This window comes from Vicugna pacos, chromosome 28, assembly GCF_048564905.1.
Source record: "Vicugna pacos chromosome 28, VicPac4, whole genome shotgun sequence".
In the NCBI taxonomy this organism is placed as follows: domain Eukaryota; kingdom Metazoa; phylum Chordata; class Mammalia; order Artiodactyla; family Camelidae; genus Vicugna; species Vicugna pacos.
Window position 1 is genome coordinate 647990 of NC_133014.1, and position 25588 is coordinate 673577.

The following is a 25588-nucleotide window of genomic DNA, read 5'->3' on the forward strand; positions in this document are numbered from 1 at the left end:
CTCTTGCCTCCCGGGTGACTGAGATGACCAAGGTCCCAGTCTGATCAGGCAGCAGACGGTCGAGTGGGGCAGAAGCAGGAGTGGTCCTGGCCAGGCAGGGCTCTGAGACCTCCGGGCCGGGCCGGCTGCCGGTCACTGTCATTGCAGAGCCAGACACCGCAGGATCCGGGGAACCAGGACACTCATGCCAGCTCCCCAAGTGAGGGGCTGGTGTGCCACACTGTGGAAGGCCAGCACAGGCTCCGGAAGAGTCTGGGTATGAAGGGCTCCCCACCACCACGGCCTCCTGCCCAGACGTCGCCCAGGTCTCTCCCCAGGATCTTGCCCAGGGCTGAGGGGCAGCTCAGCACCCCCGGCTCTGACCTGGAGCACCGGGCCCACCACCCGGGGATTCAGGTAGAGGGCCAGGAGCCCCCCGAAGCACAGCCCAAAGGTGAGAAGGGCAGGGCCGGTGCGGGTGTGTAGGTGAGGGAGGGCGGAGGGCTGGGCCACACAGGGAGGCATTCCCAAAGTCTGCTGTTGGGACCAGAACAAAGACGGGCCTCAGACCACCTGTCTGGAAGAATTCAGTCACAGAACAAGTGCCTGTGGGCACTTGCTCGGTGGGAGCTGTCTGCAAAGCTCTGGGAAGATTTCTGTCCTTGAAAAGGCACGTGGAAAGGGAGCCACGTGGGTACCTTTTTCCAGGTTGTGCCTGAGCACAACCACTAGACTTAAAGCTCTCTCCACGTCCAACAGTTACAGGTCCAGAGCAGGCAGGGGCAGGGGAAGACGCCAGAGAACCAAAACAGGACCACCAGGGTCCAGCAGGAGACCGCGAACTCCCTCCAGCTGCTCCTGCTGAACATGAAGATCCTGCTGCTCCAACTGCATATGAAGAGCCTGCCATTCCTGCTGATCTAGCTGCTCCTGAAGAGCCCGCCGTTCCTGCTGATCTAGCCGCTCCTGAAGAGCCCACGGCTCCTGAAGAGCCTGCCATTCCTGAAGAGCCCGCCGCTCCTGAAGCGCCTGCCGTTCCTGCTGATCTAGACACTCCTGAAGAGCCTGCAGCTCCTGCTGATCTAGCCACTCCTGAAGAGCCTGCAGCTCCTGCTGATCTTGCCACTCCTGAAGAGCCTGCAGCTCCTGCTGATCTTGCTGCTCCTGAGAAGCCTGCAGTTCCTGCACCTGCACCTGGGCCGCTGGGCAGTGGAGAACCATTTTAGGCATCATCACCCACTAGGGCTGTGCCCCTCTGCACCCTCCTACACCTTCTCCAAAATCCCACCATAAATCCCCTCCGCTACCCGAAGTTGACTTCCCTGCCCCTGAATTTGCTTTTGTTTTGTTTTTCTTTAGTTTAGTTTATTTGTTTTACATCATTTATGGCATCCTATATTTTTCAATTTTCCACCTCCTTTAATAAAATACAGATTTTTTTCCCTTTTAAATTGTGCATTTCAGGAACATTAAGTGCATTCCCATGCTGTCCGACCATCACTATCATGTAGTTTTATGCTCTTTACGCTATTTATGCCTGTGAAGGACATCCCACCACGGCCTCAAACCCCTCCTCTGGACACTCCTGGGCATGCACACTCCTGGGCCTGCACACTCCTGGATCTGTACACTCCTGGGCCTTCCCTGGCATGGGCCTTCTCTGGCCCTGGCTTGCACACTACTGGGCCTGCACACTCCTGGATTGCACACTCATGGGCCTGCACACTCCAGGACATGCACAATCTTGAGCCTGAACACACCTGGACCTGTATACTCCTGATGTTGCACACTCCTGGGCCTGAACACTACTGGGCCTTCACACTGCTCGAGCTGCACACTCATGGGTCTGCACACAACAGGACCTGCACAATCTTGGGCATTAACACACCTTGGCCTGTATACACCTGATTCTGTACACTCCAGGGCCTGAAAAATGCTGGGCCTCACAGCCCTGGGCATGCATACTCCTGGGTCTGCACACTCCAGGGTCTGTACCCTCCTGGGCCTGCCATGGCCTGGGCCTGCACATACCTGGGCCTGCACACTCCTGGGCCTGCACAATGTTGGGCCTGCACACACCTGGGCCTGTATACTCCTGGACCTGCACACTCCTGTGACTGATCCCTACTGTGTCAGCACACTCCTGGGCCTGTACACTCCTGGGCCTGCCCCCAATTCGGCCGGCCCTCTCCTGGACCTGCACACTCCTGGCCTGCACACTCCAGGGCCTGCGCTCTCCTAGGCCTGCACGCTTCTGGGTCTGCACCAACCTGGGCTTGCACACTCTTCTCTCTGCACACTCCTGGGCCTAAACAATCCTGGGCCTGCACACTCCTGGGCCTGCACACACCTGGGCCTGTACACTCCTGGGCCTACACACACACACACAGGCCTGTACACTCCAGGCCAGCACAATCATGTGCCTCCTCCCTCCTGTGTGTGCACACTACTGGGCCTGCACACTCCTGGATTGCACACTCATGGGCCTGCACACTCCAGGACTTGCACAATCTTGAGCCTGAACACACCTGGGCCTGTATACTCCTGATTTTGCACACTCCTGGGCCTGAACACTGCTGGGCCTGCACAGCCCTACTGTACACGCCTGGGCGTGCACACTTCTGGGCCTGCACTCTACTTGGCCTGCACACTACTGGGCCTGCTCCCTCCTTTGCCTGCACACTCCTGGGCATGCACACTCCTGGGCCTGCACACTCCTGGGCCTGCCCTGTCCCTGGCACCAGCCTCCTTCACCCCAACGGTGCCACTCACACGGCTGCGGCGTCTAGCCAGGAGCCCCCAACCGAAACCCCTCCCGAGGGACCCCCTTGCCGGCCCCCAGGGAAGCAGCGGGGCTCCTCTTACCTGCGAGGCGGAGACGTAGTCCAGCTGCAGCCTGACGTCCAGCTGCCGGGCGTGCAGGGCCAGCTTGCATGAGGGCAGCAGGATGGCCGTGATCGGCTGGAAGCTGCCCCCGGAGCCACTACCGCCCCTTGGGGAAGAAGAGGAGGAAAATCCACGTCAGTGCCAAGAACACAGGACCCGTCCACAGAGGGCCCCTCAGGTGTGACAACCCCAGAGGCGCCCGCAGCCGACCTGGGCTGAGAGCCACTTTTCTCGCGGAAGCTCAAGGACCTATGCTGAGCCTCCCTCTCCCTCCCTAAAGAGGGAAAACCCAGAGGTTTTCTAACTTTGCACTCACTGTCCATGTATCAGCCATGTCTAGTTTACCTCCCCAGCAGGGCAGACCCCCTCCCTGCCTTCCCCACCCTCTGCAGGCGGCTCTCGGGGGCCGGAGGGGCGCCCTTCCTCCCTGAGGCCAGCCCTGCTGGGGCAGCAGGTGTAACAGAAAAGACCAAATCTGACTGCCTATTAGATCTGTTCTTTTTCCTTTAACCCTCTGCTGTTTTCCAGGCTGTCTTACCAGCTCTGCCCCTTTTGTAAAACAATGTTGCCTTCAGCCTGAAATTGACAGCAGAGCCTGTTCTCAAGGCTCTCAGCCTTCAGGATAAGAGCTCTTTTCCTCTCCTATACACACAACAAGCTGCAGAACAGAAAGTAACATTTGTTTTGTTAGAGGTTTTACAGGGGCCCCATGAGCTGACCCACAACTGCAAAAACAAAGAATTCCTGCACCAAGGACTTTGCACCAACCACCCACAACCCCTCTCCTTTCGAGTGTAAAAGGAGCCTGAAGTCTCACTCGGAGAAGGTGGCTCTCCAGGACATTAGCCTGCCATCTTCTCGGTCAGCTGCCTTTCCAAATAAACTCACTATTCTTTACCCCGACACCGCGTCTCCCGATTTCTTGGCCTGTCGTGCGACTTGCGGAATGAGTGTGGACTTGGAAACACAGGGAAGGAAAGCCAAGTCAGGACTCTCACCCTCTGCCTCTGCTCAGAATACCACCAAGGGGTTGCTGGGACAGTGGACGGAAAACTGAGGCTGCAACACGACCATGAGCACTGGGCCTGGGTGGGAGAGATGGCGGGTGCTGTCCGAAGCGCACCCGGCCTCCTTCCGAGTCACATCACACCCACGTCCCCAGACCCAGGGAGGCCTGGAGCCCCACACAGCAGAGCGCCTCCAAACCTGCAGATGCCCAGTGACCGGTCCACTGTGCACCCTCTGGCGCCCTCCTCCCCGCTCCTCCTCCTTCTGCCCCGCTGGCTCAGCCCTGGTCCCACCACATCCTCACCCAGGGCCAGCACTGCTGCAGGAACACCCTCGGCAGGCCGCCCAGCCTCACGCCCTCAGGTCCGCACACCTGGTTGGTGCAGCTCTGCCCCTTTCCAGCCCTCACCACCGGCTCTCCAACCGCCTGCTCTCCCGGCCTCCGCCCCCAGTCCTAGAGAGCGCCTCCTCTGGTCACGGCATCCTGCCCTCTAGGGTCGACAGGGTCTGCACATTCCTGGGCCTGCACACAACTGGGCCTGCACACTCTTGGACCTGCACACTCCTGGACCTACGCACACCGGGGCCTGCAGGAACCTGGGCCTGTACACTCCCGGGCCGGTTCCGTATTGAATCTGCACACTTCTGGGCCTGCACACTCATGGGCCTGCAAACTCCAGGACATGCACAATCTTGAGCCTGAACACACCTGGGCCTGTATATTCCTGATTTTGCCCAATCCTGGGCCTGAACACTGCTAGGCCTGCACAGCCCTAACCTGTACAGTCCTGGGCCTGCACACCCCTGTCTCTGCACACTCCGGAGTCTGCACACGCCTGGGGCTGCACACTCCTGGGCCTGTACACTCCTGGGCCTACACACTCCTGGGGGTGCTCACTGCTTGGCCTGCACACTCCTGGGCCTGCACATTCGAGGGCCTGTCCTCTCCAGGGCCTGCACACTCCTGGGACTGCAAAAACCTGGGCCTGCATGCTCTGGACCTGCGCACACCTGGGCCTGCACGAACCTGGGCCTGAACACTTCTGGCCCTGCACACTGCTGGGCCTACCTTCCCCTGGGCCCGCACAATCCCTCGTGTGCACACTACTTGGCCTGCACACTCCTGGGACTTCCCTCTAATGGGCCTGCCCCCAAGTCGCCCGGCCCTCTCCTGGACCTGCACACTCTTGGGCCTGCACACTGCTGGTCCTGCTCCCACTTGTGCCTGCACAATCCTGGGCCTACACACTCCAGGGCCTGCCCTCTGCTGGGCCCGCATACTCCTGGGACAGCAGACACCTGGGCCTACACAATCCTGGACCTACGCACACCTGGGACTGCATGAACCTTGGCTTGTACACTCCCAGGCCTTCTCCCACATATGCCCGTACACTCCTAGGCTTGTTCCCATCTGTGCCAGCACATTCCTGGGGCTGCACATGGCTTGGCCTGCACAGCCCTTGGCCTGTACAATCCTGGGCCTACACACTCCTGTCTCTGCACACGCCGGTGTCTGCACACACCTGGGTCTGCAACTCCTGGGCCTGCACACACCGGGTCCTGCCCTCTCCTGGGCCTGCACACACCTGGGACTGCACAGGCCTGGGCCTGCACTCTACTTGGCCTGCACACTGCTGGGCCTGCTCCCTCCTGTGACTGCATATTCCTAGGCAAGCACAGTCTTGGGCCTACACACATCTGGCCCTGCCCTATCCCAGGCCAGCCCACACCTCGGCCGACCCTCTCATGAACCTGCACACTCCTGGGCCTTCCCTCTCCTGGGCCTTCCCCCAATTCGGCCGGCCCTCTCCTGGACCTGTACACTCCTGGCCTGCACACTTCTAGGGCTTGCGCTCCCTTTGGCCTGCACACTCCTGGGTCTGCACCCACCTGGGCTTGCACACCCTTCTCTCTGCACACTCCTGGGCCTGCACACTCCTGGGCCTGCACACTCCTGGGCCTGCACATCCCACAGCCTGCACACACCTGGGCCTGTACACTGCTGGGCCTACACACACACACAGGCCTGTACACTCCTGGCCAGCACACTCGTGTGCCTCCTCCCTCCTGTGTGTGCACACTCCTGGGCCTGCACACTGCTAACCTTGAACACTCCTGCACCTGTTCCATCCTGTGATTGCACACTGCTGTGCCGACACACTCCCGGGCCTGTACAGTCCTGGGCCTAACCTGGCCTGGGCCTGCACCCTCCTTGTCCTGCGCACTCCTATGTCTGCACACTCCTGGGCCTGCACACTGCTGGGCCCGCACAATCCATCGTGTGCACACTCCAGGGCCTGCACACTCCTGGGCCTTCCCTCTCCTGGGCCTGCCCCCAATTCGGCCGGCCCTCTCCTGGACCTGTTCATTCCTGGGCCTTCACAATACTGGGCCTGCTCACACTTGTGCCTGCACACACCTGGGACTGCACCCTCCTCGGCCTGCTCCCTCCTGTGCCTGCACAGTCCTGCGCATGCACACTCCTGGGCCAGCACAATCCTGGATCTGTACACTCCTGGGCCTTCCCTGGCATGGGCCTTCTCTGGCCTGGGCTTGCACACTACTGGACCCGCACACTCCTTGATTGCACACTCATGGGCCTGCACACTCCAGGACAGGCACAATCTTGAGCCTGAACACACCTGGGCCTGTATACCCCTGATTCTGCACACTCCTGGGCCTGAACACTGCTGGGACTCACAGCCCTGGGCATGCATACTCCTGGGCCTGCACACTCCAGGGTCTGTACCCTCTTAGGCCTGCCCTGGCCTGGGCCTGCACCCTCCTTGGCCTGCACACTCCTCTGTCTGCACACTCCTGGGCCTGCACAAGGTTGGGCCTGCACACACCTGGGCCTGTATACTCCTGGATCTGCACACTCCTGTGACTGATCCCACCTATGTCTGCACACTCCTGGGCCTGCACACTGCTGGGCCTGCCCTCTCCTGGGCCCGCACAATCCCTCGAGTGCACACTCAGGGCCTGCACACTCATGGGCCTGCACACCCCTGGATATGTACACTCCTGGGCCTTCCCTGGCATGGGCCTTCTCTGGCCCTGGCTTGCACACTACTGGGCCCGCACACTCCTGGATTGCACACTCATGGGCCTGCACACTCCAGGACATGCACAATCTTCAGCCTGAACACACCTGGGCCTGTATACTCCTGATTTTGCACACTCCTGGGCCTGAACACTGCTAGGCCTGCACAGCCCTAACCTGTACATTCCTGGGCCTGCACACCCCTGTCTCTGCACACTCCGGAGTCTGCACACGCCTGGGGCTGCACACTCCTGGGCCTGTACACTCCTGGGCCTACACACTCCTGGGGGTGCTCACTGCTTGGCCTGCACACTCCTGGGCCTGCACAATCGAGGGCCTGTCCTCTCCAGGGCCTGCACTCTCCTGGGACTGCACGCACCTGGGCCTGCATGCTCCTGGACCTGCGCACACCTGGGCCTGCACGAACCTGGGCTTCTACACTCCTGGGCCTGCACACTCCTGTACATGCTCACTCCTGGGACTGTATAATCCTGGGCAAGCACAGTCTTGACCTACACACCCCTGGCCCTGCCCTATCCCGGGCCAGCCCCCACTTCGGCCGACCCTCTCATGGACCAGCACACTCCTGGCGCTGCACACTCCAGGGCCTGCTCCCATCTGTCCCTACACACTCCTTCGTCTGCAAACTCCTGGGCCTGCTCCCTCCTGTACCTACACACTCCTGGGCCTGCACATTCCAGGGCATGCCCTCTCCTGGGCCTGCACACTCCAAGGACTGCACACACCTGGGCCTGCTCACTCCTGTGACCGCATACTCCTCGGCCTACAAACTCCTTGTCCTGCACACTCCTTGGCCTGCCCCATTTGGCCCTGCCCTCTCCTGTGATGGCCCTCACCTTTCCTGCACTCTCCGGGGCCTGAACACTACTGCCCCTGCACACTCCTGGGCCTGCACACTTCTGTCCCTGCACACTCCTAGGCCTGCCCTCTCCTGGGCCCACACAATGCCTCGTCTGCACAGTCCTGGGCCTGCACACTCCTTGGCCTGCACACCAGCCCTCTGTGGGGCCCTTCCTTTGCTGAGTCTGTGCATGAGCTCCCTGTGATGCCAGCCCGCAGAGGTGACAGGTGCAGTAGGTGTTTGTGGTTCTAGAGACATGATGGCTTTCCTAGGAAGCCGGGTCCAGAATGATCCCCACTGCGCCGATGGGGGATTGGGGAGACCCTGAGAAGCAGGTGGCTTGTCCAGGGTGACAGCACTGCTGGCGGGGGAGCTGGGTCTGAAGCCAGCTGTGTCATCAGAGCTGTGACCCTGGCTGCATCCAGGCCTCCCCAGGGCTATAGGAGGGGCCGTGTTGGTGTCACTGGGTGGACATGGCATGGGGTGGGAAGTGAGCCATCAGCAGCCCAGAGAGGCCCTTGGGGAGCTTTGTGTAAGGAGGAAGCTTGGGGAAGGGGACCCCAGGAAGTGACCTCACTTCCCTGGCAACAGAGCCCAACAGAACTTGGGACCCAGGTCACCAGGCACCCGCTGTGTAGAGAAGGACACTTCTCAACCTACTTGGCTGGTGAACTCAGCTCAGCTCAGACATGTTTTGTTGCATCCCAAGATCCCGAGGTCGCGGCCCCCGGAAAGCCCGCAGCAACGGCCTTTGCCAACAGTGCCGACAGTGGGTCGGGTCTCACCCCAGGCGCCTCTGGCCTTTTGGCCAGAGGGACCGAAAGGTAACACAGGGAGGCCCAGGGCAGGCCCGCCCAGGCCAGGCCACCACTCAGACCCCACCCGGGTGGCCCCACAGCCCCTTCCTGACTGGTGGCGGTGGGGCAGTCATGTTGGGGGGGTCCTGCCTCAAGCAAGAGCAGGCTGAGGAAGGGTCAGGTGCCTGGGGGGCCGATCACATCACCAACCTGGGTCCAAGCGGGCTGGCTGGGATGTGGAGAACCGGGGCAGGGCCCTGCTGCCCGAGGTGGCGCCCATGCCCTAGGGTGTGTCTCTTGCCTCCCGGGTGACTGAGATGACCAAGGTCCCAGTCTGATCAGGCAGCAGACGGTCGAGTGGGGCAGAAGCAGGAGTGGTCCTGGCCAGGCAGGGCTCTGAGACCTCCGGGCCGGGCCGGCTGCCGGTCACTGTCATTGCAGAGCCAGACACCGCAGGATCCGGGGAACCAGGACACTCATGCCAGCTCCCCAAGTGAGGGGCTGGTGTGCCACACTGTGGAAGGCCAGCACAGGCTCCGGAAGAGTCTGGGTATGAAGGGCTCCCCACCACCACGGCCTCCTGCCCAGACGTCGCCCAGGTCTCTCCCCAGGATCTTGCCCAGGGCTGAGGGGCAGCTCAGCACCCCCGGCTCTGACCTGGAGCACCGGGCCCACCACCCGGGGATTCAGGTAGAGGGCCAGGAGCCCCCCGAAGCACAGCCCAAAGGTGAGAAGGGCAGGGCCGGTGCGGGTGTGTAGGTGAGGGAGGGCGGAGGGCTGGGCCACACAGGGAGGCATTCCCAAAGTCTGCTGTTGGGACCAGAACAAAGACGGGCCTCAGACCACCTGTCTGGAAGAATTCAGTCACAGAACAAGTGCCTGTGGGCACTTGCTCGGTGGGAGCTGTCTGCAAAGCTCTGGGAAGATTTCTGTCCTTGAAAAGGCACGTGGAAAGGGAGCCACGTGGGTACCTTTTTCCAGGTTGTGCCTGAGCACAACCACTAGACTTAAAGCTCTCTCCACGTCCAACAGTTACAGGTCCAGAGCAGGCAGGGGCAGGGGAAGACGCCAGAGAACCAAAACAGGACCACCAGGGTCCAGCAGGAGACCGCGAACTCCCTCCAGCTGCTCCTGCTGAACATGAAGATCCTGCTGCTCCAACTGCATATGAAGAGCCTGCCATTCCTGCTGATCTAGCTGCTCCTGAAGAGCCCGCCGTTCCTGCTGATCTAGCCGCTCCTGAAGAGCCTGCCGCTCCTGAAGAGCCTGCCTCTCCTGCTGATCTAGCCGCTCCTGAAGAGCCCACGGCTCCTGAAGAGCCTGCCATTCCTGAAGAGCCCGCCGCTCCTGAAGCGCCTGCCGTTCCTGCTGATCTAGACACTCCTGAAGAGCCCGCCATTCCTGCTGATCTTGCCACTCCTGAAGAGCCTGCAGCTCCTGCTGATCTAGCCACTCCTGAAGAGCCTGCAGCTCCTGCTGATCTTGCTGCTCCTGAGAAGCCTGCAGTTCCTGCACCTGCACCTGGGCCGCTGGGCAGTGGAGAACCATTTTAGGCATCATCACCCACTAGGGCTGTGCCCCTCTGCACCCTCCTACACCTTCTCCAAAATCCCACCATAAATCCCCTCCGCTACCCGAAGTTGACTTCCCTGCCCCTGAATTTGCTTTTGTTTTGTTTTTCTTTAGTTTAGTTTATTTGTTTTACATCATTTATGGCATCCTATATTTTTCAATTTTCCACCTCCTTTAATAAAATACAGATTTTTTTCCCTTTTAAATTGTGCATTTCAGGAACATTAAGTGCATTCCCATGCTGTCCGACCATCACTATCATGTAGTTTTATGCTCTTTACGCTATTTATGCCTGTGAAGGACATCCCACCACGGCCTCAAACCCCTCCTCTGGACACTCCTGGGCATGCACACTCCTGGGCCTGCACACTCCTGGATCTGTACACTCCTGGGCCTTCCCTGGCATGGGCCTTCTCTGGCCCTGGCTTGCACACTACTGGGCCTGCACACTCCTGGATTGCACACTCATGGGCCTGCACACTCCAGGACATGCACAATCTTGAGCCTGAACACACCTGGACCTGTATACTCCTGATGTTGCACACTCCTGGGCCTGAACACTACTGGGCCTTCACACTGCTCGAGCTGCACACTCATGGGTCTGCACACAACAGGACCTGCACAATCTTGGGCATTAACACACCTTGGCCTGTATACACCTGATTCTGTACACTCCAGGGCCTGAAAAATGCTGGGCCTCACAGCCCTGGGCATGCATACTCCTGGGTCTGCACACTCCAGGGTCTGTACCCTCCTGGGCCTGCCATGGCCTGGGCCTGCACATACCTGGGCCTGCACACTCCTGGGCCTGCACAATGTTGGGCCTGCACACACCTGGGCCTGTATACTCCTGGACCTGCACACTCCTGTGACTGATCCCTACTGTGTCAGCACACTCCTGGGCCTGTACACTCCTGGGCCTGCCCCCAATTCGGCCGGCCCTCTCCTGGACCTGCACACTCCTGGCCTGCACACTCCAGGGCCTGCGCTCTCCTAGGCCTGCACGCTTCTGGGTCTGCACCAACCTGGGCTTGCACACTCTTCTCTCTGCACACTCCTGGGCCTAAACAATCCTGGGCCTGCACACTCCTGGGCCTGCACACACCTGGGCCTGTACACTCCTGGGCCTACACACACACACACAGGCCTGTACACTCCAGGCCAGCACAATCATGTGCCTCCTCCCTCCTGTGTGTGCACACTACTGGGCCTGCACACTCCTGGATTGCACACTCATGGGCCTGCACACTCCAGGACTTGCACAATCTTGAGCCTGAACACACCTGGGCCTGTATACTCCTGATTTTGCACACTCCTGGGCCTGAACACTGCTGGGCCTGCACAGCCCTACTGTACACGCCTGGGCGTGCACACTTCTGGGCCTGCACTCTACTTGGCCTGCACACTACTGGGCCTGCTCCCTCCTTTGCCTGCACACTCCTGGGCATGCACACTCCTGGGCCTGCACACTCCTGGGCCTGCCCTGTCCCTGGCACCAGCCTCCTTCACCCCAACGGTGCCACTCACACGGCTGCGGCGTCTAGCCAGGAGCCCCCAACCGAAACCCCTCCCGAGGGACCCCCTTGCCGGCCCCCAGGGAAGCAGCGGGGCTCCTCTTACCTGCGAGGCGGAGACGTAGTCCAGCTGCAGCCTGACGTCCAGCTGCCGGGCGTGCAGGGCCAGCTTGCATGAGGGCAGCAGGATGGCCGTGATCGGCTGGAAGCTGCCCCCGGAGCCACTACCGCCCCTTGGGGAAGAAGAGGAGGAAAATCCACGTCAGTGCCAAGAACACAGGACCCGTCCACAGAGGGCCCCTCAGGTGTGACAACCCCAGAGGCGCCCGCAGCCGACCTGGGCTGAGAGCCACTTTTCTCGCGGAAGCTCAAGGACCTATGCTGAGCCTCCCTCTCCCTCCCTAAAGAGGGAAAACCCAGAGGTTTTCTAACTTTGCACTCACTGTCCATGTATCAGCCATGTCTAGTTTACCTCCCCAGCAGGGCAGACCCCCTCCCTGCCTTCCCCACCCTCTGCAGGCGGCTCTCGGGGGCCGGAGGGGCGCCCTTCCTCCCTGAGGCCAGCCCTGCTGGGGCAGCAGGTGTAACAGAAAAGACCAAATCTGACTGCCTATTAGATCTGTTCTTTTTCCTTTAACCCTCTGCTGTTTTCCAGGCTGTCTTACCAGCTCTGCCCCTTTTGTAAAACAATGTTGCCTTCAGCCTGAAATTGACAGCAGAGCCTGTTCTCAAGGCTCTCAGCCTTCAGGATAAGAGCTCTTTTCCTCTCCTATACACACAACAAGCTGCAGAACAGAAAGTAACATTTGTTTTGTTAGAGGTTTTACAGGGGCCCCATGAGCTGACCCACAACTGCAAAAACAAAGAATTCCTGCACCAAGGACTTTGCACCAACCACCCACAACCCCTCTCCTTTCGAGTGTAAAAGGAGCCTGAAGTCTCACTCGGAGAAGGTGGCTCTCCAGGACATTAGCCTGCCATCTTCTCGGTCAGCTGCCTTTCCAAATAAACTCACTATTCTTTACCCCGACACCGCGTCTCCCGATTTCTTGGCCTGTCGTGCGACTTGCGGAATGAGTGTGGACTTGGAAACACAGGGAAGGAAAGCCAAGTCAGGACTCTCACCCTCTGCCTCTGCTCAGAATACCACCAAGGGGTTGCTGGGACAGTGGACGGAAAACTGAGGCTGCAACACGACCATGAGCACTGGGCCTGGGTGGGAGAGATGGCGGGTGCTGTCCGAAGCGCACCCGGCCTCCTTCCGAGTCACATCACACCCACGTCCCCAGACCCAGGGAGGCCTGGAGCCCCACACAGCAGAGCGCCTCCAAACCTGCAGATGCCCAGTGACCGGTCCACTGTGCACCCTCTGGCGCCCTCCTCCCCGCTCCTCCTCCTTCTGCCCCGCTGGCTCAGCCCTGGTCCCACCACATCCTCACCCAGGGCCAGCACTGCTGCAGGAACACCCTCGGCAGGCCGCCCAGCCTCACGCCCTCAGGTCCGCACACCTGGTTGGTGCAGCTCTGCCCCTTTCCAGCCCTCACCACCGGCTCTCCAACCGCCTGCTCTCCCGGCCTCCGCCCCCAGTCCTAGAGAGCGCCTCCTCTGGTCACGGCATCCTGCCCTCTAGGGTCGACAGGGTCTGCACATTCCTGGGCCTGCACACAACTGGGCCTGCACACTCTTGGACCTGCACACTCCTGGACCTACGCACACCGGGGCCTGCAGGAACCTGGGCCTGTACACTCCCGGGCCGGTTCCGTATTGAATCTGCACACTTCTGGGCCTGCACACTCATGGGCCTGCAAACTCCAGGACATGCACAATCTTGAGCCTGAACACACCTGGGCCTGTATATTCCTGATTTTGCCCAATCCTGGGCCTGAACACTGCTAGGCCTGCACAGCCCTAACCTGTACAGTCCTGGGCCTGCACACCCCTGTCTCTGCACACTCCGGAGTCTGCACACGCCTGGGGCTGCACACTCCTGGGCCTGTACACTCCTGGGCCTACACACTCCTGGGGGTGCTCACTGCTTGGCCTGCACACTCCTGGGCCTGCACATTCGAGGGCCTGTCCTCTCCAGGGCCTGCACACTCCTGGGACTGCAAAAACCTGGGCCTGCATGCTCTGGACCTGCGCACACCTGGGCCTGCACAAACCTGGGCCTGAACACTTCTGGCCCTGCACACTGCTGGGCCTACCTTCCCCTGGGCCCGCACAATCCCTCGTGTGCACACTACTTGGCCTGCACACTCCTGGGACTTCCCTCTAATGGGCCTGCCCCCAAGTCGCCCGGCCCTCTCCTGGACCTGCACACTCTTGGGCCTGCACACTGCTGGTCCTGCTCCCACTTGTGCCTGCACAATCCTGGGCCTACACACTCCAGGGCCTGCCCTCTGCTGGGCCCGCATACTCCTGGGACAGCAGACACCTGGGCCTACACAATCCTGGACCTACGCACACCTGGGACTGCATGAACCTTGGCTTGTACACTCCCAGGCCTTCTCCCACATATGCCCGTACACTCCTAGGCTTGTTCCCATCTGTGCCAGCACATTCCTGGGGCTGCACATGGCTTGGCCTGCACAGCCCTTGGCCTGTACAATCCTGGGCCTACACACTCCTGTCTCTGCACACGCCGGTGTCTGCACACACCTGGGTCTGCAACTCCTGGGCCTGCACACACCGGGTCCTGCCCTCTCCTGGGCCTGCACACACCTGGGACTGCACAGGCCTGGGCCTGCACTCTACTTGGCCTGCACACTGCTGGGCCTGCTCCCTCCTGTGACTGCATATTCCTAGGCAAGCACAGTCTTGGGCCTACACACATCTGGCCCTGCCCTATCCCAGGCCAGCCCACACCTCGGCCGACCCTCTCATGAACCTGCACACTCCTGGGCCTTCCCTCTCCTGGGCCTTCCCCCAATTCGGCCGGCCCTCTCCTGGACCTGTACACTCCTGGCCTGCACACTTCTAGGGCTTGCGCTCCCTTTGGCCTGCACACTCCTGGGTCTGCACCCACCTGGGCTTGCACACCCTTCTCTCTGCACACTCCTGGGCCTGCACACTCCTGGGCCTGCACACTCCTGGGCCTGCACATCCCACAGCCTGCACACACCTGGGCCTGTACACTGCTGGGCCTACACACACACACAGGCCTGTACACTCCTGGCCAGCACACTCGTGTGCCTCCTCCCTCCTGTGTGTGCACACTCCTGGGCCTGCACACTGCTAACCTTGAACACTCCTGCACCTGTTCCATCCTGTGATTGCACACTGCTGTGCCGACACACTCCCGGGCCTGTACAGTCCTGGGCCTAACCTGGCCTGGGCCTGCACCCTCCTTGTCCTGCGCACTCCTATGTCTGCACACTCCTGGGCCTGCACACTGCTGGGCCCGCACAATCCATCGTGTGCACACTCCAGGGCCTGCACACTCCTGGGCCTTCCCTCTCCTGGGCCTGCCCCCAATTCGGCCGGCCCTCTCCTGGACCTGTTCATTCCTGGGCCTTCACAATACTGGGCCTGCTCACACTTGTGCCTGCACACACCTGGGACTGCACCCTCCTCGGCCTGCTCCCTCCTGTGCCTGCACAGTCCTGCGCATGCACACTCCTGGGCCAGCACAATCCTGGATCTGTACACTCCTGGGCCTTCCCTGGCATGGGCCTTCTCTGGCCTGGGCTTGCACACTACTGGACCCGCACACTCCTTGATTGCACACTCATGGGCCTGCACACTCCAGGACAGGCACAATCTTGAGCCTGAACACACCTGGGCCTGTATACCCCTGATTCTGCACACTCCTGGGCCTGAACACTGCTGGGACTCACAGCCCTGGGCATGCATACTCCTGGGCCTGCACACTCCAGGGTCTGTACCCTCTTAGGCCTGCCCTGGCCTGGGCCTGCACCCTCCTTGGCCTGCACACTCCTCTGTCTGCACACTCCTGGGCCTGCACAAGGTTGGGCCTGCACACACCTGGGCCTGTATACTCCTGGATCTGCACACTCCTGTGACTGATCCCACCTATGTCTGCACACTCCTGGGCCTGCACACTGCTGGGCCTGCCCTCTCCTGGGCCCGCACAATCCCTCGAGTGCACACTCAGGGCCTGCACACTCATGGGCCTGCACACCCCTGGATATGTACACTCCTGGGCCTTCCCTGGCATGGGCCTTCTCTGGCCCTGGCTTGCACACTACTGGGCCCGCACACTCCTGGATTGCACACTCATGGGCCTGCACACTCCAGGACATGCACAATCTTCAGCCTGAACACACCTGGGCCTGTATACTCCTGATTTTGCACACTCCTGGGCCTGAACACTGCTAGGCCTGCACAGCCCTAACCTGTACATTCCTGGGCCTGCACACCCCTGTCTCTGCACACTCCGGAGTCTGCACACGCCTGGGGCTGCACACTCCTGGGCCTGTACACTCCTGGGCCTACACACTCCTGGGGGTGCTCACTGCTTGGCCTGCACACTCCTGGGCCTGCACAATCGAGGGCCTGTCCTCTCCAGGGCCTGCACTCTCCTGGGACTGCACGCACCTGGGCCTGCATGCTCCTGGACCTGCGCACACCTGGGCCTGCACGAACCTGGGCTTCTACACTCCTGGGCCTGCACACTCCTGTACATGCTCACTCCTGGGACTGTATAATCCTGGGCAAGCACAGTCTTGACCTACACACCCCTGGCCCTGCCCTATCCCGGGCCAGCCCCCACTTCGGCCGACCCTCTCATGGACCAGCACACTCCTGGCGCTGCACACTCCAGGGCCTGCTCGCATCTGTCCCTACACACTCCTTCGTCTGCAAACTCCTGGGCCTGCTCCCTCCTGTACCTACACACTCCTGGGCCTGCACATTCCAGGGCATGCCCTCTCCTGGGCCTGCACACTCCAAGGACTGCACACACCTGGGCCTGCTCACTCCTGTGACCGCATACTCCTCGGCCTACAAACTCCTTGTCCTGCACACTCCTTGGCCTGCCCCATTTGGCCCTGCCCTCTCCTGTGATGGCCCTCACCTTTCCTGCACTCTCCGGGGCCTGAACACTACTGCCCCTGCACACTCCTGGGCCTGCACACTTCTGTCCCTGCACACTCCTAGGCCTGCCCTCTCCTGGGCCCACACAATGCCTCGTCTGCACAGTCCTGGGCCTGCACACTCCTTGGCCTGCACACCAGCCCTCTGTGGGGCCCTTCCTTTGCTGAGTCTGTGCATGAGCTCCCTGTGATGCCAGCCCGCAGAGGTGACAGGTGCAGTAGGTGTTTGTGGTTCTAGAGACATGATGGCTTTCCTAGGAAGCCGGGTCCAGAATGATCCCCACTGCGCCGATGGGGGATTGGGGAGACCCTGAGAAGCAGGTGGCTTGTCCAGGGTGACAGCACTGCTGGCGGGGGAGCTGGGTCTGAAGCCAGCTGTGTCATCAGAGCTGTGACCCTGGCTGCATCCAGGCCTCCCCAGGGCTATAGGAGGGGCCGTGTTGGTGTCACTGGGTGGACATGGCATGGGGTGGGAAGTGAGCCATCAGCAGCCCAGAGAGGCCCTTGGGGAGCTTTGTGTAAGGAGGAAGCTTGGGGAAGGGGACCCCAGGAAGTGACCTCACTTCCCTGGCAACAGAGCCCAACAGAACTTGGGACCCAGGTCACCAGGCACCCGCTGTGTAGAGAAGGACACTTCTCAACCTACTTGGCTGGTGAACTCAGCTCAGCTCAGACATGTTTTGTTGCATCCCAAGATCCCGAGGTCGCGGCCCCCGGAAAGCCCGCAGCAACGGCCTTTGCCAACAGTGCCGACAGTGGGTCGGGTCTCACCCCAGGCGCCTCTGGCCTTTTGGCCAGAGGGACCGAAAGGTAACACAGGGAGGCCCAGGGCAGGCCCGCCCAGGCCAGGCCACCACTCAGACCCCACCCGGGTGGCCCCACAGCCCCTTCCTGACTGGTGGCGGTGGGGCAGTCATGTTGGGGGGGTCCTGCCTCAAGCAAGAGCAGGCTGAGGAAGGGTCAGGTGCCTGGGGGGCCAATCACATCACCAACCTGGGTCCAAGCGGGCTGGCTGGGATGTGGAGAACCGGGGCAGGGCCCTGCTGCCCGAGGTGGCGCCCATGCCCTAGGGTGTGTCTCTTGCCTCCCGGGTGACTGAGATGACCAAGGTCCCAGTCTGATCAGGCAGCAGACGGTCGAGTGGGGCAGAAGCAGGAGTGGTCCTGGCCAGGCAGGGCTCTGAGACCTCCGGGCCGGGCCGGCTGCCGGTCACTGTCATTGCAGAGCCAGACACCGCAGGATCCGGGGAACCAGGACACTCATGCCAGCTCCCCAAGTGAGGGGCTGGTGTGCCACACTGTGGAAGGCCAGCACAGGCTCCGGAAGAGTCTGGGTATGAAGGGCTCCCCACCACCACGGCCTCCTGCCCAGACGTCGCCCAGGTCTCTCCCCAGGATCTTGCCCAGGGCTGAGGGGCAGCTCAGCACCCCCGGCTCTGACCTGGAGCACCGGGCCCACCACCCGGGGATTCAGGTAGAGGGCCAGGAGCCCCCCGAAGCACAGCCCAAAGGTGAGAAGGGCAGGGCCGGTGCGGGTGTGTAGGTGAGGGAGGGCGGAGGGCTGGGCCACACAGGGAGGCATTCCCAAAGTCTGCTGTTGGGACCAGAACAAAGACGGGCCTCAGACCACCTGTCTGGAAGAATTCAGTCACAGAACAAGTGCCTGTGGGCACTTGCTCGGTGGGAGCTGTCTGCAAAGCTCTGGGAAGATTTCTGTCCTTGAAAAGGCACGTGGAAAGGGAGCCACGTGGGTACCTTTTTCCAGGTTGTGCCTGAGCACAACCACTAGACTTAAAGCTCTCTCCACGTCCAACAGTTACAGGTCCAGAGCAGGCAGGGGCAGGGGAAGACGCCAGAGAACCAAAACAGGACCACCAGGGTCCAGCAGGAGACCGCGAACTCCCTCCAGCTGCTCCTGCTGAACATGAAGATCCTGCTGCTCCAACTGCATATGAAGAGCCTGCCATTCCTGCTGATCTAGCTGCTCCTGAAGAGCCCGCCGTTCCTGCTGATCTAGCCGCTCCTGAAGAGCCTGCCGCTCCTGAAGAGCCTGCCTCTCCTGCTGATCTAGCCGCTCCTGAAGAGCCCACGGCTCCTGAAGAGCCTGCCATTCCTGAAGAGCCCGCCGCTCCTGAAGCGCCTGCCGTTCCTGCTGATCTAGACACTCCTGAAGAGCCCGCCATTCCTGCTGATCTTGCCACTCCTGAAGAGCCTGCAGCTCCTGCTGATCTAGCCACTCCTGAAGAGCCTGCAGCTCCTGCTGATCTTGCCACTCCTGAAGAGCCTGCAGCTCCTGCTGATCTTGCTGCTCCTGAGAAGCCTGCAGTTCCTGCACCTGCACCTGGGCCGCTGGGCAGTGGAGAACCATTTTAGGCATCATCACCCACTAGGGCTGTGCCCCTCTGCACCCTCCTACACCTTCTCCAAAATCCCACCATAAATCCCCTCCGCTACCCGAAGTTGACTTCCCTGCCCCTGAATTTGCTTTTGTTTTGTTTTTCTTTAGTTTAGTTTATTTGTTTTACATCATTTATGGCATCCTATATTTTTCAATTTTCCACCTCCTTTAATAAAATACAGATTTTTTTCCCTTTTAAATTGTGCATTTCAGGAACATTAAGTGCATTCCCATGCTGTCCGACCATCACTATCATGTAGTTTTATGCTCTTTACGCTATTTATGCCTGTGAAGGACATCCCACCACGGCCTCAAACCCCTCCTCTGGACACTCCTGGGCATGCACACTCCTGGGCCTGCACACTCCTGGATCTGTACACTCCTGGGCCTTCCCTGGCATGGGCCTTCTCTGGCCCTGGCTTGCACACTACTGGGCCTGCACACTCCTGGATTGCACACTCATGGGCCTGCACACTCCAGGACATGCACAATCTTGAGCCTGAACACACCTGGACCTGTATACTCCTGATGTTGCACACTCCTGGGCCTGAACACTACTGGGCCTTCACACTGCTCGAGCTGCACACTCATGGGTCTGCACACAACAGGACCTGCACAATCTTGGGCATTAACACACCTTGGCCTGTATACACCTGATTCTGTACACTCCAGGGCCTGAAAAATGCTGGGCCTCACAGCCCTGGGCATGCATACTCCTGGGTCTGCACACTCCAGGGTCTGTACCCTCCTGGGCCTGCCATGGCCTGGGCCTGCACATACCTGGGCCTGCACACTCCTGGGCCTGCACAATGTTGGGCCTGCACACACCTGGGCCTGTATACTCCTGGACCTGCACACTCCTGTGACTGATCCCTACTGTGTCAGCACACTCCTGGGCCTGTACACTCCTGGGCCTGCCCCCAATTCGGCCGGCCCTCTCCTGGACCTGCACACTCCTGGCCTGCACACTCCAGGGCCTGCGCTCTCCTAGGCCTGCACGCTTCTGGGTCTGCACCAACCTGGGCTTGCACACTCTTCTCTCTGCACACTCCTGGGCCTAAACAATCCTGGGCCTGCACACTCCTGGGCCTGCACACACCTGGGCCTGTACACTCCTGGGCCTACACACACACACACAGGCCTGTACACTCCAGGCCAGCACAATCATGTGCCTCCTCCCTCCTGTGTGTGCACACTACTGGGCCTGCACACTCCTGGATTGCACACTCATGGGCCTGCACACTCCAGGACTTGCACAATCTTGAGCCTGAACACACCTGGGCCTGTATACTCCTGATTTTGCACACTCCTGGGCCTGAACACTGCTGGGCCTGCACAGCCCTACTGTACACGCCTGGGCGTGCACACTTCTGGGCCTGCACTCTACTTGGCCTGCACACTACTGGGCCTGCTCCCTCCTTTGCCTGCACACTCCTGGGCATGCACACTCCTGGGCCTGCACACTCCTGGGCCTGCCCTGTCCCTGGCACCAGCCTCCTTCACCCCAACGGTGCCACTCACACGGCTGCGGCGTCTAGCCAGGAGCCCCCAACCGAAACCCCTCCCGAGGGACCCCCTTGCCGGCCCCCAGGGAAGCAGCGGGGCTCCTCTTACCTGCGAGGCGGAGACGTAGTCCAGCTGCAGCCTGACGTCCAGCTGCCGGGCGTGCAGGGCCAGCTTGCATGAGGGCAGCAGGATGGCCGTGATCGGCTGGAAGCTGCCCCCGGAGCCACTACCGCCCCTTGGGGAAGAAGAGGAGGAAAATCCACGTCAGTGCCAAGAACACAGGACCCGTCCACAGAGGGCCCCTCAGGTGTGACAACCCCAGAGGCGCCCGCAGCCGACCTGGGCTGAGAGCCACTTTTCTCGCGGAAGCTCAAGGACCTATGCTGAGCCTCCCTCTCCCTCCCTAAAGAGGGAAAACCCAGAGGTTTTCTAACTTTGCACTCACTGTCCATGTATCAGCCATGTCTAGTTTACCTCCCCAGCAGGGCAGACCCCCTCCCTGCCTTCCCCACCCTCTGCAGGCGGCTCTCGGGGGCCGGAGGGGCGCCCTTCCTCCCTGAGGCCAGCCCTGCTGGGGCAGCAGGTGTAACAGAAAAGACCAAATCTGACTGCCTATTAGATCTGTTCTTTTTCCTTTAACCCTCTGCTGTTTTCCAGGCTGTCTTACCAGCTCTGCCCCTTTTGTAAAACAATGTTGCCTTCAGCCTGAAATTGACAGCAGAGCCTGTTCTCAAGGCTCTCAGCCTTCAGGATAAGAGCTCTTTTCCTCTCCTATACACACAACAAGCTGCAGAACAGAAAGTAACATTTGTTTTGTTAGAGGTTTTACAGGGGCCCCATGAGCTGACCCACAACTGCAAAAACAAAGAATTCCTGCACCAAGGACTTTGCACCAACCACCCACAACCCCTCTCCTTTCGAGTGTAAAAGGAGCCTGAAGTCTCACTCGGAGAAGGTGGCTCTCCAGGACATTAGCCTGCCATCTTCTCGGTCAGCTGCCTTTCCAAATAAACTCACTATTCTTTACCCCGACACCGCGTCTCCCGATTTCTTGGCCTGTCGTGCGACTTGCGGAATGAGTGTGGACTTGGAAACACAGGGAAGGAAAGCCAAGTCAGGACTCTCACCCTCTGCCTCTGCTCAGAATACCACCAAGGGGTTGCTGGGACAGTGGACGGAAAACTGAGGCTGCAACACGACCATGAGCACTGGGCCTGGGTGGGAGAGATGGCGGGTGCTGTCCGAAGCGCACCCGGCCTCCTTCCGAGTCACATCACACCCACGTCCCCAGACCCAGGGAGGCCTGGAGCCCCACACAGCAGAGCGCCTCCAAACCTGCAGATGCCCAGTGACCGGTCCACTGTGCACCCTCTGGCGCCCTCCTCCCCGCTCCTCCTCCTTCTGCCCCGCTGGCTCAGCCCTGGTCCCACCACATCCTCACCCAGGGCCAGCACTGCTGCAGGAACACCCTCGGCAGGCCGCCCAGCCTCACGCCCTCAGGTCCGCACACCTGGTTGGTGCAGCTCTGCCCCTTTCCAGCCCTCACCACCGGCTCTCCAACCGCCTGCTCTCCCGGCCTCCGCCCCCAGTCCTAGAGAGCGCCTCCTCTGGTCACGGCATCCTGCCCTCTAGGGTCGACAGGGTCTGCACATTCCTGGGCCTGCACACAACTGGGCCTGCACACTCTTGGACCTGCACACTCCTGGACCTACGCACACCGGGGCCTGCAGGAACCTGGGCCTGTACACTCCCGGGCCGGTTCCGTATTGAATCTGCACACTTCTGGGCCTGCACACTCATGGGCCTGCAAACTCCAGGACATGCACAATCTTGAGCCTGAACACACCTGGGCCTGTATATTCCTGATTTTGCCCAATCCTGGGCCTGAACACTGCTAGGCCTGCACAGCCCTAACCTGTACAGTCCTGGGCCTGCACACCCCTGTCTCTGCACACTCCGGAGTCTGCACACGCCTGGGGCTGCACACTCCTGGGCCTGTACACTCCTGGGCCTACACACTCCTGGGGGTGCTCACTGCTTGGCCTGCACACTCCTGGGCCTGCACATTCGAGGGCCTGTCCTCTCCAGGGCCTGCACACTCCTGGGACTGCAAAAACCTGGGCCTGCATGCTCTGGACCTGCGCACACCTGGGCCTGCACGAACCTGGGCCTGAACACTTCTGGCCCTGCACACTGCTGGGCCTACCTTCCCCTGGGCCCGCACAATCCCTCGTGTGCACACTACTTGGCCTGCACACTCCTGGGACTTCCCTCTAATGGGCCTGCCCCCAAGTCGCCCGGCCCTCTCCTGGACCTGCACACTCTTGGGCCTGCACACTGCTGGTCCTGCTCCCACTTGTGCCTGCACAATCCTGGGCCTACACACTCCAGGGCCTGCCCTCTGCTGGGCCCGCATACTCCTGGGACAGCAGACACCTGGGCCTACACAATCCTGGACCTACGCACACCTGGGACTGCATGAACCTTGGCTTGTACACTCCCAGGCCTTCTCCCACATATGCCCGTACACTCCTAGGCTTGTTCCCATCTGTGCCAGCACATTCCTGGGGCTGCACATGGCTTGGCCTGCACAGCCCTTGGCCTGTACAATCCTGGGCCTACACACTCCTGTCTCTGCACACGCCGGTGTCTGCACACACCTGGGTCTGCAACTCCTGGGCCTGCACACACCGGGTCCTGCCCTCTCCTGGGCCTGCACACACCTGGGACTGCACAGGCCTGGGCCTGCACTCTACTTGGCCTGCACACTGCTGGGCCTGCTCCCTCCTGTGACTGCATATTCCTAGGCAAGCACAGTCTTGGGCCTACACACATCTGGCCCTGCCCTATCCCAGGCCAGCCCACACCTCGGCCGACCCTCTCATGAACCTGCACACTCCTGGGCCTTCCCTCTCCTGGGCCTTCCCCCAATTCGGCCGGCCCTCTCCTGGACCTGTACACTCCTGGCCTGCACACTTCTAGGGCTTGCGCTCCCTTTGGCCTGCACACTCCTGGGTCTGCACCCACCTGGGCTTGCACACCCTTCTCTCTGCACACTCCTGGGCCTGCACACTCCTGGGCCTGCACACTCCTGGGCCTGCACATCCCACAGCCTGCACACACCTGGGCCTGTACACTCCTGGGCCTACACACACACACAGGCCTGTACACTCCTGGCCAGCACACTCGTGTGCCTCCTCCCTCCTGTGTGTGCACACTCCTGGGCCTGCACACTGCTAACCTTGAACACTCCTGCACCTGTTCCATCCTGTGATTGCACACTGCTGTGCCGACACACTCCCGGGCCTGTACAGTCCTGGGCCTAACCTGGCCTGGGCCTGCACCCTCCTTGTCCTGCGCACTCCTATGTCTGCACACTCCTGGGCCTGCACACTGCTGGGCCCGCACAATCCATCGTGTGCACACTCCAGGGCCTGCACACTCCTGGGCCTTCCCTCTCCTGGGCCTGCCCCCAATTCGGCCGGCCCTCTCCTGGACCTGTTCATTCCTGGGCCTTCACAATACTGGGCCTGCTCACACTTGTGCCTGCACACACCTGGGACTGCACCCTCCTCGGCCTGCTCCCTCCTGTGCCTGCACAGTCCTGCGCATGCACACTCCTGGGCCAGCACAATCCTGGATCTGTACACTCCTGGGCCTTCCCTGGCATGGGCCTTCTCTGGCCTGGGCTTGCACACTACTGGACCCGCACACTCCTTGATTGCACACTCATGGGCCTGCACACTCCAGGACAGGCACAATCTTGAGCCTGAACACACCTGGGCCTGTATACCCCTGATTCTGCACACTCCTGGGCCTGAACACTGCTGGGACTCACAGCCCTGGGCATGCATACTCCTGGGCCTGCACACTCCAGGGTCTGTACCCTCTTAGGCCTGCCCTGGCCTGGGCCTGCACCCTCCTTGGCCTGCACACTCCTCTGTCTGCACACTCCTGGGCCTGCACAAGGTTGGGCCTGCACACACCTGGGCCTGTATACTCCTGGATCTGCACACTCCTGTGACTGATCCCACCTATGTCTGCACACTCCTGGGCCTGCACACTGCTGGGCCTGCCCTCTCCTGGGCCCGCACAATCCCTCGAGTGCACACTCAGGGCCTGCACACTCATGGGCCTGCACACCCCTGGATATGTACACTCCTGGGCCTTCCCTGGCATGGGCCTTCTCTGGCCCTGGCTTGCACACTACTGGGCCCGCACACTCCTGGATTGCACACTCATGGGCCTGCACACTCCAGGACATGCACAATCTTCAGCCTGAACACACCTGGGCCTGTATACTCCTGATTTTGCACACTCCTGGGCCTGAACACTGCTAGGCCTGCACAGCCCTAACCTGTACATTCCTGGGCCTGCACACCCCTGTCTCTGCACACTCCGGAGTCTGCACACGCCTGGGGCTGCACACTCCTGGGCCTGTACACTCCTGGGCCTACACACTCCTGGGGGTGCTCACTGCTTGGCCTGCACACTCCTGGGCCTGCACAATCGAGGGCCTGTCCTCTCCAGGGCCTGCACTCTCCTGGGACTGCACGCACCTGGGCCTGCATGCTCCTGGACCTGCGCACACCTGGGCCTGCACGAACCTGGGCTTCTACACTCCTGGGCCTGCACACTCCTGTACATGCTCACTCCTGGGACTGTATAATCCTGGGCAAGCACAGTCTTGACCTACACACCCCTGGCCCTGCCCTATCCCGGGCCAGCCCCCACTTCGGCCGACCCTCTCATGGACCAGCACACTCCTGGCGCTGCACACTCCAGGGCCTGCTCGCATCTGTCCCTACACACTCCTTCGTCTGCAAACTCCTGGGCCTGCTCCCTCCTGTACCTACACACTCCTGGGCCTGCACATTCCAGGGCATGCCCTCTCCTGGGCCTGCACACTCCAAGGACTGCACACACCTGGGCCTGCTCACTCCTGTGACCGCATACTCCTCGGCCTACAA

At 60.8% G+C, this 25588-nt stretch overlaps 2 protein-coding genes across 3 annotated transcripts in view; both read right to left on the reverse strand.

The window, feature by feature from the left end:
- LOC140690082 (uncharacterized) overlaps nucleotides 1-17983 on the reverse strand; it is a 26718-nt gene extending 8735 nt beyond the window's left edge. The window contains exons 1-4 of one of the 2 annotated variants that reach the window (XM_072951606.1): nucleotides 17709-17983; nucleotides 11768-11894; nucleotides 8786-9089; nucleotides 2845-2971 (exon numbers count right to left, since the gene is read on the reverse strand). In XM_072951606.1, coding sequence (XP_072807707.1) covers nucleotides 2845-2971; nucleotides 8786-8855 — 197 coding nt within the window. In that variant the 5' untranslated portion in view covers nucleotides 8856-9089; nucleotides 11768-11894; nucleotides 17709-17983. Of the gene's footprint in view, nucleotides 1-2844; nucleotides 2972-8785; nucleotides 9090-9333; nucleotides 10105-11767; nucleotides 11895-17708 lie in introns of those variants that run through there. The other variant, XM_072951605.1, reaches the window with a different exon arrangement.
- LOC116277736 (ankyrin repeat domain-containing protein 26-like) overlaps nucleotides 1-25588 on the reverse strand; it is a 533747-nt gene that overhangs the window by 456705 nt on the left and 51454 nt on the right.